The sequence below is a fragment of the Dipteris shenzhenensis genome, chromosome 15 (assembly GCF_047967505.1).
Source record: "Dipteris shenzhenensis isolate YYH24624 ecotype China chromosome 15, Dip_SZ_1.0, whole genome shotgun sequence".
NCBI classification, from domain to species: domain Eukaryota; kingdom Viridiplantae; phylum Streptophyta; class Polypodiopsida; order Gleicheniales; family Dipteridaceae; genus Dipteris; species Dipteris shenzhenensis.
This window is the reverse complement of record NC_141610.1, coordinates 44,037,191-44,053,739: the sequence shown is the minus strand read 5'-3', so window position 1 is coordinate 44,053,739 and position 16,549 is coordinate 44,037,191. Positions and strand designations below refer to the sequence as shown.

General features: G+C 44.1%; 1 protein-coding gene across 1 annotated transcript in view; it reads right to left on the bottom strand.

Annotated features, from left to right (window-relative positions):
* Positions 1 to 15,834, bottom strand: part of LOC147893861 (NAD(P)-linked oxidoreductase superfamily protein) — a 36,420-nt gene extending 20,586 nt beyond the window's left edge. The window contains exons 1-4 of the mRNA XM_087386379.1: positions 15,640 to 15,834; positions 15,466 to 15,561; positions 11,491 to 11,574; positions 11,188 to 11,348 (exon numbers count right to left, since the gene is read on the bottom strand). Coding sequence (XP_087242505.1) covers positions 11,188 to 11,348; positions 11,491 to 11,574; positions 15,466 to 15,561; positions 15,640 to 15,834 — 536 coding nt within the window. The remainder of the gene's footprint in view (positions 1 to 11,187; positions 11,349 to 11,490; positions 11,575 to 15,465; positions 15,562 to 15,639) is intronic.
* Between the last annotated feature and the right edge of the window lie 715 nt (positions 15,835 to 16,549).

The following is a 16,549-nucleotide window of genomic DNA, read 5'->3' as shown; positions in this document are numbered from 1 at the left end:
TGGGAGTGTTTCCATCTGGACAGCTATTAGCTCATCCACACATTGCTCCTGCACTTTGCCATAGACGTTATGCTTCTTTGAAGACTATGCCTCACTTGTTTTGGCATTGTCCATGCTCTCGTGAGTTTTTTTATCTGCTTCGACAGCACCTGCGAGTGAGATTCCCATCTGTTCCGTTTGAGAAGTTCTTCTGGCTATTTGGGTTTCATCCATCTAGACCGGAGTTTCATCTTTTCTTCATTTGGGTTCGCTACTGGGCACTATGGACATATAGGAATTGTAAAGTCTTTGGTGATCCTACTTTCTCTCTGTTTGGCTTTTTTAGGCGTTCTCTGCAGCAATCTTTCTTTGATTGCTTGCAGACCCACTACATAGATCATGAGGTCTTTTTGGCATATACTGAAATTTTCAGTTGATGTAATTGTAGCACCTTGTTTTGAGGTTGCTACTCATATAATATAATCAATCAAAGATTTCACCCAAAAAAAAATGTGTGTGTGTGTGTGTACATCTCAATAGTGAGAAATCAAACTATTGTTCTATTAAAACCAAATTGCATGGCATATACCAACTTTCGATTCTTTCGCAATCAAGGTACATTCATTGTAGATAACACAATGCTCTTAGGGAGAGTGTAATGTTCATGTCCCTATGATCTCAAATAATGAGAGAGCACATACAACACATCTGTTGGATCAAACTCAGTAAATAATTGCTTTCAATATAAGGGTATAACAAGAAATCACATCTGTACATCTGTTTATCTTGCTTATAAAAGCGGGCATTTTTTAGTCTCGTTGAAGGGTTATACTGAAGCTACAAGACTGTCCACAATAAAGGCTATGCTGTAGAGACTACGGCTTGATCTCGCCATGAAAGGATGACTCTTGGAGAGGCTATGGGGCCCCCTACAGAGGAGACTGCTGCGACTACTACTATGGAAGCTATGTGGGCTCTTGGGACTGATGTGGGTGTGTCTATGCTCCTGAAGGCTCACATGCTTCTATTAATGTTGCAGAGGCTCTGCTACCTTGGAGGATTCTGCAAGAGGTGGAGGTGGAGCCACCACTGGGGACAGTGTAGAATGAGGGGTAGGGATGCTTTTGTAGCTCCCCAGACCCTTGGAGCAGGCCAACTGTAACTTATAGACCGAGTCTGTGAACAGTCTGATGTGGTCTATATACGCCTCACCCAACCCCTCTCATCTATATGCTACACAAAAATGGGACACTCTTGCAAATAACGACTGTGTAGTGGTCATCAAGCCATAGTGTCCCCAAGATGATACCTGTTGGGCCTGATTGAGTGACAATGAAGATTTGTTTCTCTATCATCCCAGTAATGTGAACCTCAACATCATGCGCTATCATTGTGGTACAAATTGGGGGCTAGGTACTCCCAAAGCCACAATGAAGTTGGAATACTATTCCCGGGGTGGTGAGAGTCTCGTCCAACAAGTCCTCCGAACTACCACAATCAAACAAGATAGTGACTTTTTGCCTTGCTACATGTCCATAACACAGTGGTCAAATTGGTTCTCTTGAGGTAGTGACACATCCTGATTGAAGGGAAGGACTATTTGTAAGATGTAAATGGGGGCAAAGCCACTTGTCGTGGCCATCCAATGGCACTGATGATAGAGACACTCCATATCATCCCTCTATTTTTCTCCTCTGCATTGAAAAAACCCCCATACTTACTATCAGTGGTTCTCTTGTTATCTAAGGGATTGTTGGTCTTGGAACATGCTTGCCACTCTCATGGTACTTTGTCACCAATTGGTATTTCTCCCAATAAATAAAGAAGAGTCTTTATCAATTTGACTATGGTCAAAGTACTGACTTTGGTTCACTAGAATAAGTTTTACTACTTTTAGTTTTGTTTTGCATTGGTAAAAGAGAACTATGGGGACGCCCACAAGAGACTAGGATTAGTCCAAGAGCTAGAAATGCATGCATTTCGCTAACCTCTAATGTTAAGGTGATGAAACTTGTTTGTGCAATGTGTAGGATCTAAGAAAGTGCATTAAGAACCCAAGAGTGGGGAGAAAAGCACAAAAGCCAGGTCCCACAAGGCATAAAAGCATGGACAAGGAGGGCACCTCTTTAAAAGGAGGACCCACAAGATACCAAAAAAACAAATTTAAAAAGAAAGCCTAAAAGCTTGGTTTTTTTTGTAGAAGTAGCTTTTAGAAAGCGAGCCCTAGCTTTTTATGTCAACAATTGGTATTTCTCCCAAGAAATAAAGAAGAGCCTTTATCAAATTGACTATGGTCAAAGAAAACTGACTTTGGTTCACTTGAAATAAGTTTTACTACTTTTACTTTTGCTTTGCATTGGTAAAAGAGAAGATTGGGGACGCCCACAAGGAACTAGGATTAGTCCAAGAACTAGGAATGCATGCATTTTGCAAACCTCTAATGGGTTAAAGTGTTGGAACTTGTTTATGCAATAGACAAGGGGGTCACCTCTTTAAAAGGAGGGTCCATGAGATAAAAAAGGAACCGAAAGCACCAAATTTGAAAAGAAAGCCTAAAAAGCTTGGTTTTTTTTGTTAAAGTAGCTTTTAGAAAGCAGGCCCTAGCTTTTTGCTAAACCTAGTCTATAAAAGAAAGGCCCCAGGCCTCTCAGATTTGTACTTAGCTTCATGCTCTTTTCAGAGCCAGTTGTACAAAGTGTTATTCTATTGCAATAAAGACCATCAAGGGGTCCAACCCTTATTATTAGGCCCTAGTGTTGCACGTGCTACGTCTCTCGCTTTGTTCTATCGCGAAGAATCTTTGAGATAAGTGCTGCAATTTTGATTTTCTGATTTCAGTTTGTGTTCTCCAGTTTCTATCACGAAGTTCTTGTGAAATATTGCTAAAATATTGCGTGGAAGTAGCAATCTCTGCTCTTTCTCTCCCTCTCAATTCGTTTTGATTCCCAGAAGAAATCTGCTAGTGCTCATAGTCAAATGAAGCTATTAGATGCTGTTTTTCCCTGTTATCTTTGAAATTCGAAATCTATCTTGGTGATTATCTGCTGCGAATCGAAGATCCAGGCTGTGTTTCTACCAGCAGTCATTCATTTTTAGAGTTTCAAAGCTGAATACATATTCGTTTTAGGGTTTTTGGTCCGGCCTCAGTGGTATTAGAGCATAGCTGTGAATCAAGGTGAGGCGTACTTGTTTTTGTATCGGTTCAAGTGCTGGAGGGTGAGGCGCACCAATTGTGACTTGATTCTTGCTCGAGAAGGTGGGGCGCTCTTGTTTGTGAACTAATACACATCAAGGAAGGTGGTGCACTCCTGTTTGGAGGCTAAGAGATGAGGCGCATCTTTCAGGAGGCACAAATCTATATTGGCTAGACGTCTCTTCTCTCTCTATCGCCCTATCTCTTGGGTTGTTTTCTTCTCTTCTTTGTGATCTATCGAGTGGGAAAGACGTTCATCCTTGATGACGTGCTTCCAATCTCTTGCTCAGAATAATCACAACAAAAAGCACTTGCTTTTCACAAAAAGCATTTGCTTCTCCCCGAAAAGAACCCACTTTTCACAAAAAGCAATTGCTTTTTGTGCACACGCGGTCTCCAAAACGGCGTTTTTAAAAAAAGCAGTAAAAGAAGCAGTTGCTATTTCATTTTTCTCATCATGGACGCCGCCACTCAGCCCTCATAAGTACAAGCACCTAAGCAAGATTGCGAGATGAAGGTAAGAAGGTCCCAGGATGAGGATTCCTATCGAGAACTATTGGCTGAATAGGCAAAAGCCAAAAAGAAGTGCTTTCAAAAGTGTTATGAGAAATCTAAAGCTAAGTATTTCTTTCATGATTATGAAGTTTGATTTATCTTTATTTAAAGATCTAGCCCTTGTATCTTACAAGGAAAGAAGTCTGTTGTTTCTTTGATTGTTTCAGGAATCAAAAGCCAAGCACACAAGATTGCTTATACATACATATGTGGTCCTGAGTATTCCTGGATGGGACAAGCTAGTTATTCTGAGTTATATTTGGAGGATTCCAAGTTATTGTACATGAGTGACATAGTCTCTATTATGGAACCAGTTTTCTGTGACCTATGTGGTCAAGGCTATGGACTATTTGTTTGGTCTCATCAAACTTTTGTATACATAGTACTAGGACAAAAGAATGTCAAGGTTTATGGGTTTAAGCAACTTATGCCAAAGAGGAGAAGTGTTAGAGACTACTTGTATAGCTTTTATGAAGTGAAGCGTTAGATCCATGACAGATTCAAGATCAGACCCTATTTGAGGGTAGTATGTTCGAAAGTTGGCAAGTTGATAGTCATGTGCATGATTTTATGATCTTCAATTAGGGAATTGAGTTATGATAACTAGTCATGATAATCAGTTATGGTCTTATGGAGGATGAGATGATCAAGTATCCGATCCTTTATGGCGGGATTCCATGTGGTCATTATTGACCAAGTATTGCAGTTTCAAGTGATATTATCTCACTTCCAGAAGAGTTTCAGTAATGATAAAGAGTTTTGTTGTTTCCTTGTTATGGAGCATGACATGCTCAAGTATCAGCCCTCAATATGGCAGCATTTTATGGTTATTATTGACCCAGTATTTTCTTTAAGATTGTAATATTCAATAGTTTCCATTGGGATTTGTTTTATACAAGAACTCTTATGGTTTCTCATGGATTATTATGGCCAAAATGAGACAGTTTTACAGTTCATCTATCAGTTATATGTACTTTTGTAAAGTTTAAAAGCCCTCCAAGTTTATGTCTGAACAGCATGGTTAAGTATTTGGTAGGAAGATGTTTTATGTATAAGGAAGCACCAGATCAGTGAATATAATTGCAAATATTCTCCAATGCACAGTTCTTTCCAAAGGAACTTCCAAGGACTTTATCACTTCATTCAAAAAGATTTGAGTGGATTCTCAAAGATCGAGGATATGGAAAGATTCCAAGAAACAGTTTTATTAAGCCTAAGTATCTCCTTTATGTTGATAAAGTTTGCCTTATGAAGATCTAACCCTTGTATGGAAATACAAGGAGAAAAGCCGACTATTTTCTTGAATAAGACACCTCTCATGAATGAGAAGTCGATGAGTATGACATGCCCAAATATTGGCCATGTGATTTATTGCTTCCTTTTTATTTGGATTTAAAGATGAAGTTGCAGCCAAAGAAGCTGAGGGGAATACAGACCCTTGGAAGAAGTCATCATTCTAGAACTATCTCTAGTCCAGCTTGTGAAAGTCAAAGAAGAAGCAGTCAACTCCAAGTGAAAGGGGCATGGATTTGCCAAGAAAGAAGGACATTATAAGCACCGGATGGTAACCTTCTCTGAGTGTATCTACAGACATTATGTTGCTTCTTAGAAACAGAGATGTCGAGCTTTGTCATTCCAATGAATTTGGACCAAGAATATTGACATGATCGAGAATGGCACCAGATCGAAAGGACTCACGTGGGTTGATCATAGCAAGAGGATTATTGCATAGCAGTGGCATGGAAAATGCATGGATGGAACAATGAATCCAGAATCAGAAAGAAGGGTCTATGGCTGCCCAGTGCTCTTAAGGAGCAGGAAATGCCAAAGAAAAGCAAGAATCTCCATGCACAAAGCAAGTGTTTTAGATGCAGTAAGAGGGTGGCTACCTAGTGCCCTGGAAGGCCAGTCGGCCAAAAGGAGCAAAGAATGCCACAAGACTGATCTAAGTCAATGATCGGAAGTTACCAGAATCCAAGATCCACTTTAGGTGGAAGAGATGGAGGAGACCTCCAACAAGAATAGACTATGTACCGCACAAAGAAGAAAAGCACCCAGAGACAAGTTTACATGCAGGTATCTTGCCAAGTACCAGAACTATTAGGCAATTGATGCCAAGAGAGGAGGTATCCCCAAGTTTTACAGCTGTATCAAGAAGCTTTTCAGTTAAGGACAACTAATTAGAAGCCGAGGGGATGTCACTAATTGGTATTTCTCCCAAGAAATAAAGAAGAGTCTTTATCAGATTGACAATGGTCACAGAAAACTGACTTTGGTTCACTAGAATAAGTTTTACTACTTTTACTTTTGCTTTGCATAAGTAAAAGAGAAATGTGGGGATGCCCACAAGGGACTAGAATTAGCCCAAGAACTAGGAATGCATGCATTTTGCTAAACTCTAATAGACAATGATCCAGCCAGATATACACCACCAAAACAATATATTTCCGTCCAAAGATATGGACACAATATAAAAGAGAGAGATCCAAAGTCCCCCTTTGATCTTACCACAAGTTACTTCTACTATCTCAGGATATCTCTAGACTCCAGCCCGCGTGCTCCACCTCGAGCATATGTAGACTCTCCGTCCAGAACTCAACTTCTTGCTGCCCTGATAGACAACCTAAGGTTCAGCCCTGTGAACTCAGTCTGCAGCACACCTCTGGCTCACCTTCACCTCCAGTATTGAGGCCCAAGAGAGAGACTTGCTGGCTGCTCCTGTCTGCCAACTCCTGCTGAAGTGCTGGATGAATTGTAAGGGCACAATGGCCCCTTTATATAGCCCCCAAGGGGCTGGAAATACCACCGACCAGCATCCTCCTTCCTGGCCGACTTTCTGCCCCCCCCCTGCACGACTTTATGCAGGCAGCCCTATATATAAGGGCCCTTTCCTGGCCCTCTTGAACTGCTGCCAGACCCCAAGGGCAGGCGCCGTTGGGCCCCACCCTTGGGCACATCTATGGCCAGATGGCTGGCCCACCATAGCCTCCACCTCTGCCTTTTTGCTGTACCTATGTACAGTGCTTGCTGCAGGTCTTCATCCTGCCCACAAGTTCCATCTTCTCTCCAGGGATACCCTGCCATGTTTGCTGCTCCAGATCTGCCTCTTCCAGGCCAGATCCATGCTGTGCGCATCTCTTTCTTCTCCTGGCTTTCAGCTCCATCTGTCACAGCCATTATGACTCCAGGTACCTCCCTTCACTTTCTCTGATTTCTGCCCCCATGGCAACCATAGTGCTATCCATGTGACCTTCTCTCAAAACCTAGGTCCACCTCCCCCATGCTCTCCTCATAAGGGGCCTTACAGATGGAGGTGACCTCTCCAACACCTCCTCTCACCGACACATCTCGGCCAACACATCGATGACTATGCTCCAGTAACTCCCTGGTCGTAGTCCTCTGGAACATTTCGATATCAAAATCTTTTACTAGCTTTTCATCCAGTGGCCCCTGCTCCACCAGGTCCGATTCCGCCTCCACACACCATCCTGGTACACAGGTCCATTTCTGGTAGCACTTCTTGGCACCACCACCCTCAGTCACGTTCCCACCTTTGAACTCAAGCAATTCAGACACCAAGATCTTCCAGTTGGTCCCCTCATAATGAGTGAACAACCTCGACTCTTCCAAGCACCATGCTCTGAGGGTCTGTTTCAACCTGTCCTTCCTTTGGCCCGCAACAAAAGAACCATCTCGCGAAATGAAATCCCAAGAATATCTCCAGATAACCTGGACCACAAACTCTCAATGAGATCTCAAGTAGGTACTCTTCTGGCTTCATTACACCTTGTCCATCACCTTCTAGCAATCTCTGTCCGAGATTTGAAGTAGCACCCACACTTCCCCTTCTGCCTTCGAAGAAGGCCCATTCCTTCCAATCTCGCATTACCTGAGACATATGAAGAGCAGATTCTCTCCATAGCATGCTATAAAAGCTCAAATTAAGAACATCAAGTACATACCAAACCGTCGTACTGCCTGTGTGCTTGCTTTGAAAGCAAACCATGCACCTCATCGAGGCACATACGAAGAACATTTGTAATCTTGTACTACCCCCTTGTAAATAACAATAACCATCTAAACATGAAACCCTAGGGCACGGCACTACATGGAATCTACCCTCGTGTTAGTATCACCAGCCACGCACCTGGAAGATTCCAAGCACACCATGCTGTCCTTCACCTTCACAAAGGTTTCTGTCTCCCCGTCGACCCACATCTCAATGTCAGACATCATCACTGTGGTTTCTTGGGCGGCATATCGTACCTCGGTAACACATGGAGATGTCACCAAGAACAGTTCTTTGATTACCACATTAGCTTTGGCTTTTGTGTTACCCTCTGAATCTGAGTCAGGACTCCTTGTTTTTCTAATCCGCCTTCTTCTTTCTATAATCCTTCGCAAAATGGCCTAGCATGTCACAATAGAAGCACTTCTTCTACTGCTTCCTCTTGTTGGAAGTATCCTCGTCATCAAAGACATTCTTCTTGGACTTGCCACCGTTAGGCTTGCCCTTCCCTTTGCCAGCGTATTCCTTTGCCAACAACACCTTGTCATCTTTGTCGTTGTTGTAGAGCTTCTCCCTAGCTTCTTCCTGGAGCAGTAATGGACCCAACTCCTCAAGAGTCAGAGGTTTGGTCCTATGTCACAGTCATCACGAAGCTTTTGAAACTCTGAGGTAGCCTCCTTACCATCAAGGCCAACTGGCACGAGTCCACCTCCTGACCAACCGATGCTAGGTGATCCCTTAACACCTTGACCTTCGTCAAGTGGTCATGTACTGAATCTCCCTCATCCATATCCAAGTTGTAGAGTTGATGCTGAAGAAGCAAGATCTGAGATATGTTATCTGTCTCGTACAGATCCTTCAGAATGGCCCAACCCTCTACTGAGGTGTCGGTCATCTAGATGTGAGGAAGCACAGAGTCCACCGTAGTCCCTATGATCAATGCCAAGGCGTGGGCACCTCTATCTTCCCAAGCTTCGAGCTCCTCTCCATCTACTGGTATGAGTATCTCCCACTTGTTGTCCACCATATCCTCTGGCTTCCCCTCAACTCCCATTGTCAGTTTCGAGCCACTAAATGACTCCAGATCTTCACCTTCCAGATAGGGTAATTTGTCCCATCCAGTTTCCTGGACTCTCCAAAGTTAGGGATGGTGAAAGAAAGAAATTTGGGGGAGGAGGAAGGGAGAGAATGTTGGAAATAGAGGATAGAATCGCTCACACCTCACTTCCTCTCTAGCTCATACAACACTCAGAAAACTGAAAGAGAGATAGGACAAAACTCAGATATATTCCTCCACAATCGTGGGCAACAAAAGCTCAAGAGAGAGCGTGTACAAGCAGCCCGAGTGCTGTCAAAGATGCTGAGTCTCTTCCTCTCCCTGTGCGCTTGCCTATGTGCAAGGCTATAAGTGCAGGTGATGAGGAATGAGGGGGGAAGAGGGGGATTTCTATAGGAGGGGCTAGGCCCCCTTGATTTGGCCAACCAAGGAGTCGGCTCCCTGCCCAAGGCACTGACCTGCCAGCCCACCAACCTACCTGACATGACTGGTCAGCCCTTTCCTGGCTGGTCAGGCCGGCTTAGGCCAGCCCTATTTAAGGGCCCATAAGCCCTGCTTATGGGCTGCTGTTGCAGCTGCCAATTCTGCCCGTGGGCAGGTCCAGGAGCACCTAGGATAGCGCGCCATCTTCATGCTGCTGCGCGGGTTTGCCAGACAGGTAGGTCTTCTGCCTTTTCACCTCCCCTACCCCCTATGGGCTCCTGCCCCCTTGTCCCCTCAAATCAGGGGCTCACAGGTGGGGCAGTGACCTTCTAACAGAGAAGGGACTGAAAAGGCTTCTGCAATCGACATCTCTGCTTCTAAACCACACAGCAAAGTCGAACAAACTCAACCTTCTGTAGACCAAAACTCCGTACGCACCTGACTGAACCTGAGTCACCCTCCTCCTCGCAAGGGCACTAACCTCCAGTCGCGGAAGTCGATTCCCAAGAGCTTGTGGATCAGGGTCATCCTTCAACAAGGTCCCTGCCTTCAGGCTCACACACTTGTGTGAGCCTACTACTTGTGCTCTGATACCATCTTAGAAATCGACCAACAGAGGGTACGCACAGCGTAAGACTAATAGAATAGCTCAGGAGCTCACACACAGTGTGTGGAGAGTGGAATCACGAACTTCTTAAACTTATGTGCATCAAATAGATGTGCAGACTCCTCAATATACAATGATCTAGCCAGATATAGAAACCACCAAAACAATATATTTCCGTCCAAAGCTATGGACACAATACAAAAGAGGGAGATCCAAAGTCCCACTAGAGTGTGGTCCTTTGATCTACCACAAGGTACTTCTACTATCTGCCGGATATCTCTAGACTCGAGCCCGCATGCTCCACCTCGAGCGTATGTAAACTCTCCGTCCAGATCTCAGCTTCTTCCTGCCCTGATAGACAGCCTAAGGTTCAGCCCTGTGAACTCAGTCTGCAGTACACCTTTGGTTCACCTTCACCTCCAATGTTGAGGCCCAAGAGAGAGACTTGCTGGCTGCTCCTGTCAGCCCACTCCTGCTGAAGTGTTGGATGAATTGTGAGGGCACAATGGCCCCTTTATATAGCCCCCAAGGGGCTGGAAATACCACCAACCAGCATCCTCCTTCCTGGCCGACTTTCTGCCCCCCCTGGCCAACTTTATGCAGGCAGCCCTATATATAAGGGCCCTTTGCTGGCCCTTTGAACTGCTGCCAGGCCCAAGGGCCACCCCCATTGGGCCCCACACTTGGGCACATCTATGGCCGGGTGGCTGGCCCACCATAGCCTCCACCTCTGCCCCTTTGCTGCGCCTATGTACACTGCTTGCTGCAGGTCTTCATCCTGCCCACAAGTTCCATCTTCTCTCCTGGGATACCCAACCATGTTTGCTGCTCCAAATCTGCCTCTTCCAGGCCAGATCCATGCTGTGCGCATCTCTTTCTTCTCCTGGCTTTCAGCTCCATCTGTCACAGCCATTATGACTCCAGGTACCTCCCTTCACTTTCTCTGATTTCTGCCCCCATGGCAGCCATAGTGCTGCCCATGTGGCCTTCTCTCAAAACCTAGGTCCACCTCCCCCATGCTCTTCTCATATGGGGGCTTACAGATGGGGAAGTGACCTTTCCAACACTAGTGTTGCTGAAAGGATAGTATCGTCAGGCTTGCTTTTCTTATGGCAACATCATTTGTCCCCTTTTACCATTGTACCTCTAATTTCTAATCATTTCTCCCAAAAACAAAGGTCAAGGCAAGCAGAGCACAAAACAATTAAGGGAACACATAAGAACTTGAAGAACTCCCCTGACATTAGCCTCACACTACACACATCAAATAACAGTAATCTAAATTCCTAATATATCAATCACACGTGGCACATGCATGACTAAGATAGATCATAAAAAAGGAAGAGAGGAACTAAGCATGATACCAATGAATCTGGAGAAGATCAATGTAGTTTGTGCCCAAGCGGGCTAGACTTTTCTCTACACTTTCCTTGATATTTGCAGCATCCACACGTGTACCTTTCCCATTGTCCCGTAGATATGTTGTCCTTTCAGAATAGCCTGCAACCTTTGTTGCAACGATCACCTGAAAACTCAAGATTGATCTGAATTTAAGCATATCTTCGCCCACATCCAATACATTCAATGGGAATTTCAAATCCAAATTGACACCAATCTAACTACAAAAGCATAATAATACATCACATGTGATCAATTGTAAGACTCACCTTGTCTCGTGATCTGGACTTCAGCCACGAGCTGATGAACTTGTCTGTCCTCCCTTGTGTCTCCTTGCTCATTGGTACAGGATACTGGGAACAAAATTTGCATTCGTTCTTGATAAATATAGTGATACTCGGTGAAGTGCTTGCCATAGTTCTAATGTATATGCTATATCCAAAGTTCCGATGAATGCCCAAGATAATACCGCTTTCCGTTAATTTCAATAGACAAATTTGGCTATCGTATCTTGATAGACCAAATGAAACCATTAACTATTTAGACAAGAATACTATTTAGCAGCATGGTTTTCTAACACGGTTAACTTATGACTTCTCCATCTTCCTAAAGTATATACTTGGTACAAAAAGCAAACAACGATCTTAATGTTGAGTACACATGATGAACTCACCCACCATAGAGTAACAAAAACCCTATGCCTTCTAGTAGATCTTGTGGCAAGAATATTATTAGAGGAAAAAACTAATGTCAAGCTAAGATAGTGCAGCATTGTCAAAGGGATAAGTATTTTGATAGAGTACCTTTTCAAGCAAGGAGTAGCCACAACCCTTCAAACTTTCTATCCAACAATTAGCAAGTATTTTATAGTATTCAATAAAATACCTGACAATCTAACAAAATCTCATTTTCCCTTCATCAACATAAGACCTTCATCAATAGAAGGTGGTTGCAATCAACAAGACAACAGCAGCAAATGCCAAGCACAAAAATCATCACCATCAACAAGTGACATACACCTCCAAATGATCAACGCATACATTCATTCCTTCAGTAAAAACAGGTATTAGAAAATAAAATCATGATCAAGGCCAATTAATCTTGAGGTCTATTGCTGCTTTAGCCTTCCAAAATTTGTTGATCTTGTTTGAGGACCGTGGGGAGGGAGAATGGAGTGCACGAGAGATCATGCATTGGATCATGTTTGAGGACCGCTTTAGCCTTCCACAATTGGTCGATCTTGTTAGAGGATAGGAAGGAGAGAGATTAAAATGCATAAGAGATGACTAATTGTACACTTTGTTGTATTGCAATGAAACTAAAATACATTCATGTTCACCCCTTAGGGTTAGGGTTAAGGTTAGCGTTTGTCCCAACATCCTATCTCCATGCTGCAATCTATACTATTCTCAATATCCATTCTCAATATCCTGTCTTAAATTACATGGGATAAGCAAAGGGTGCACAGACAAGTCTTTTTGGATTTTCTCGTGCATATGATAGCAAACAAAACTGAAAAATATTATAATAGTATGTGCATGTGTGAGCACGATGACTATGCCAAGGAAGTATGAACAATGAGCATGACTCAGAGCCTGTACGTTGATGTTCATTTCCCCCTCTGTCCTTCGCTTTTGGAAACACAACTCAAAAGATATGTTAAAGGGAAAGGAAAATATGCATAAAAGAAATTAGTCCTCCTACATCAAAGACTAGTCGATTAGTCAATGACTGTGCTACAAATGGCTGAGCCAAAGCTGATAATATCATGAATCACTATGGACTATGACATTGATTTGAAGAGGATGCCAGATGTGATGTAACTGAGAGAATGTAAAACGAAAGGTTGTGACAAACAAGGGTGTCACTAAACCATGACAAGTGGCAGCACCGCTGTGCAAGCAGAATAAGCTCTATCATGATAATGGTGGATGATTAAAATTTGAATAATCCATGTAGACACAGGAATCCAAGGCTACATAACATCAAGGACTCGAGGAGCAAGTATTATGGTACTTGTAGAGATAAGAGACTTTGCTCTATGGTAATGTTCCATAAACGTAAAGTATGATAGTGGAATGTTGTGGCATATTCCATAGTGAAGGCCTAATCACCTAAATGACCTAAATGTCCCGAATGATTTGAATGCTCGAATAATGTGAGCGAAGATAATCTCCGATGGGAGTGTCTAAACATCTATCGGCATCAGATGCAGATGTATCTGTCATAAGCGCGTCCTGAAGCTGACTGTAAGAAGGCCTAATTGTTGGGAAATAATTAGTCACCTCCCCATCTGTGAACCCCCAAATGAGGAGTGCATTGGGGGGGGGTGTAGCTAGGGTTTCAGAGATTAGCCACATGGTCAGCAATGTGGCTACCAAGTGGGCAGTAGTCAGACAAAGCAAAAGGACAAAGGAGTACCTGCCAGAGAAGGCACCTCTAGGCAGGCAGAACAAAGGTATGATTGCCACGTGGCTGTCCACAGGTGGAGAGATCCAAGCGGCGCAGGTGCCCACCTAGGCAGACTACCCAAACAGTAAGGTGGAGGGATCATTAGACAAAAAGTCTACATAACCTCACAGAAGCACACAGGCTCATGGATCTAGAAGAGCCAAGGTGATAGTAGTACAGCTTTTGCTAAGGACTGAAGACCACAGTTTGGTGGGACTCAGGCCTCTTCTTTAAGAAATATACTTTTGTTGGTGCTATATCTCTCTTGGATCTTTGTCTATTTACTAGCTTGCACACACACTTATGGTTGTGAAGTACACACAAGTAAAGGAGTTTCGATTCCATAGTGAAACACTTACATCTGTAATTACTATGGACGCTCTTTCAGTCTTCCGCTCTGCGGGATACCCTCTGTAGGGATTTCGTTTCTAACACGATACCAGAGCAATAACGAAAGTTCATGGGAAGTGGAGCTTGAAGGCAATTGGATTAATCTAACATAGCAGCTTCTCATGCAAGCGTTCAGGGAGCAGGGTCGTATTGAGTCTAACATAGCAGCTCTCATGCGAGCATTCAGGGAGCAGGATCGTATCCTTGAGCATAATCGGTTTCTTTCCACGCAACTCCAGATCCAATATCGAAGTTCATCATCCGCTCAGGGTTCTTCCACCTTAGAGCACAGGTCTGTGGACTATCCTTTGGCAGCAACCATCACTGTCAGTTCAGCCATCCATTTCTCTGGGGTCTGCCAGGGGACCCTTCAGTTCCCGCAATAGCTGCATGGAGTTCCTCAGGGTCCTCCACCCACGAGGTTATTGCAGCCAGTTGCAGTGTCCACAACCAGCTCTTGGAGGTCTTCCCTCCTAAGAGCTACTTTGGTAGAAGCCTCCATCTTGAAAGAAAAGGAAAAACAAAGAGTTTCAGGAGACGATATGACCTTAAAATTTTATGGCGTATATGAAAGCCAACCCTTGCTGCTCCATCAGCATAAACAACTGCTGCATAAACAACCATCCCAAAGCAATCTACTAAAGTCTTCAATAAAACTAATTGAGAAGCCATACCCTGGAAACTTAATCTAATGCTTGCCATCGCGGCAAGCCAGGTGCCTCTTGAAAGTACCATCTGTTCAACGTCCCAATGAAACTATGTGAGCACGCTTCCTCTAGTAAAACTCTAGCTCATCATGCTTCACCTCTGAATGAGCACTTCCATCTCCACCAGTGGTACTGGACGTGTCCTCAAGTTCCAAGACTGAGCAACACCTACCATCCTCCACCAAGTCAAGATCTATGCACCACTTCTTGATGTCTTGCCATAGACACCATTAGCCCTAGGTCTACAAACTCTATCTCGGTAAGACTTGGAGTCACGACCAAGAAAAGTTCATCCATCATGGTAAGTATTTATCCCCTGACATCCAAATCATTTGGCGTGCAGTACCAAACACCCTAGAGGTGCAAAGGCAGTAATGTGAATTAGCAGGCCAGCTCCCTCCTCTTTTGCAAATTGTGTCCACAGTTTTTAAGACTCTAACTCAGTTGAAAACAGACCAATGTGGACCTGTTTTTAAGAATCGTGATGTATGGAATCCATTTTTATGACGGATACAGAACTGTTGATAGGCATTGAGCTTGGCGTCGTTCACACGAGACAAGTTGGGTGAATGGGCAGCAATACACAACAAGATTCAAGTCGAGGAGGGAGAAGGATGGCCCAGCTCGACTATACGCTAAGACGTCATTCACAAGCATTTCAGCTCTACTTTCCATTATAAAGGGAGGTGAACATACGCCTTCGGCTGAGTCCAGGATGTTAATGCCGTTGTCGAATGCATACGACAGTTGTTCATGGGCCTCCTTCTCCGTGTTCTGATTCCCCCAAGTCATCTGCGAGCCAAGATTCGCAAACGTTCAGAAAGCCCCCAAAGTTGAGCAAAGTCGCAGACCGGGTGGCAGGGTGCGTACCGTTCCAAGAGTGATCTCACTGATGACGAGGTCGGAATCACCAAGCTTGTTGTACTGAAGGGTTCGTTGAGGGGAGGCGACGGAAGATCGAATGCGAGGAAGGAGACGATAAGGTGTTGTGTAGTGAGCAAAGGAGGGACGAAAGGAGGGGCAAAGACAGGAGAAGCCATGAAATGGCGTGTGAGACAAAGCCATGGCTGATAACAAGCCTTTTGCACCACATTACGTTTAATATTATCACCAATCTGCATCTCCCTATTCTCATCACCACGTGGCTCTTTCCTATTAGCCTAACCTGAGGGATCCTTTGGTCCCTGTGGCATTAAACAATCTTTGTCCTCACACATACACACATGGCCAATTAGACCGGCACTCCCCCGTCTTGGCCTATGCTAACAAGTAGCAGGTTCAACCAATGGGGTCCTAACTTGGTGGTTAAGGCAGGTGGGTGTGTGTGTGTGTGCGCGCATGAGTTCAACCCCTACATGGGCACCGCAATTTAAAACAAGTAGCAGGTTATCCTTGGAGTGAGCACCCAAGCCACCTAAGTTGCCGCTCCTTCGAACTCCTAGTTTTAAGATCTCCCAAAGTAAAAGAAGAGACATATACAAAGCGAAGGCACGAGAGTTGTGAATGTTCTTTCTTTTTCTTTTAGGGGGGGGGGGGGGGGGAGGCGGAAGAGAGAGAGAGGGGGGGGGGGGGAGGTGGGGAATGTATTTGGGCAACTTCCTAGTTTGTTCGTAGCTTATGAATAGTTTCTAAGCAACGTTGCATCAATCTTAATAGTCACTACTCTTGCATGTGGATAAGCTTTCAAGGTAAGTAAAGATCTAAAAGCTAATCTAACAAGGTTGTGCAACTTAATTTTAGTTATTAGGATTGGTTCTATGTTGACATCTAAACCTTGCCC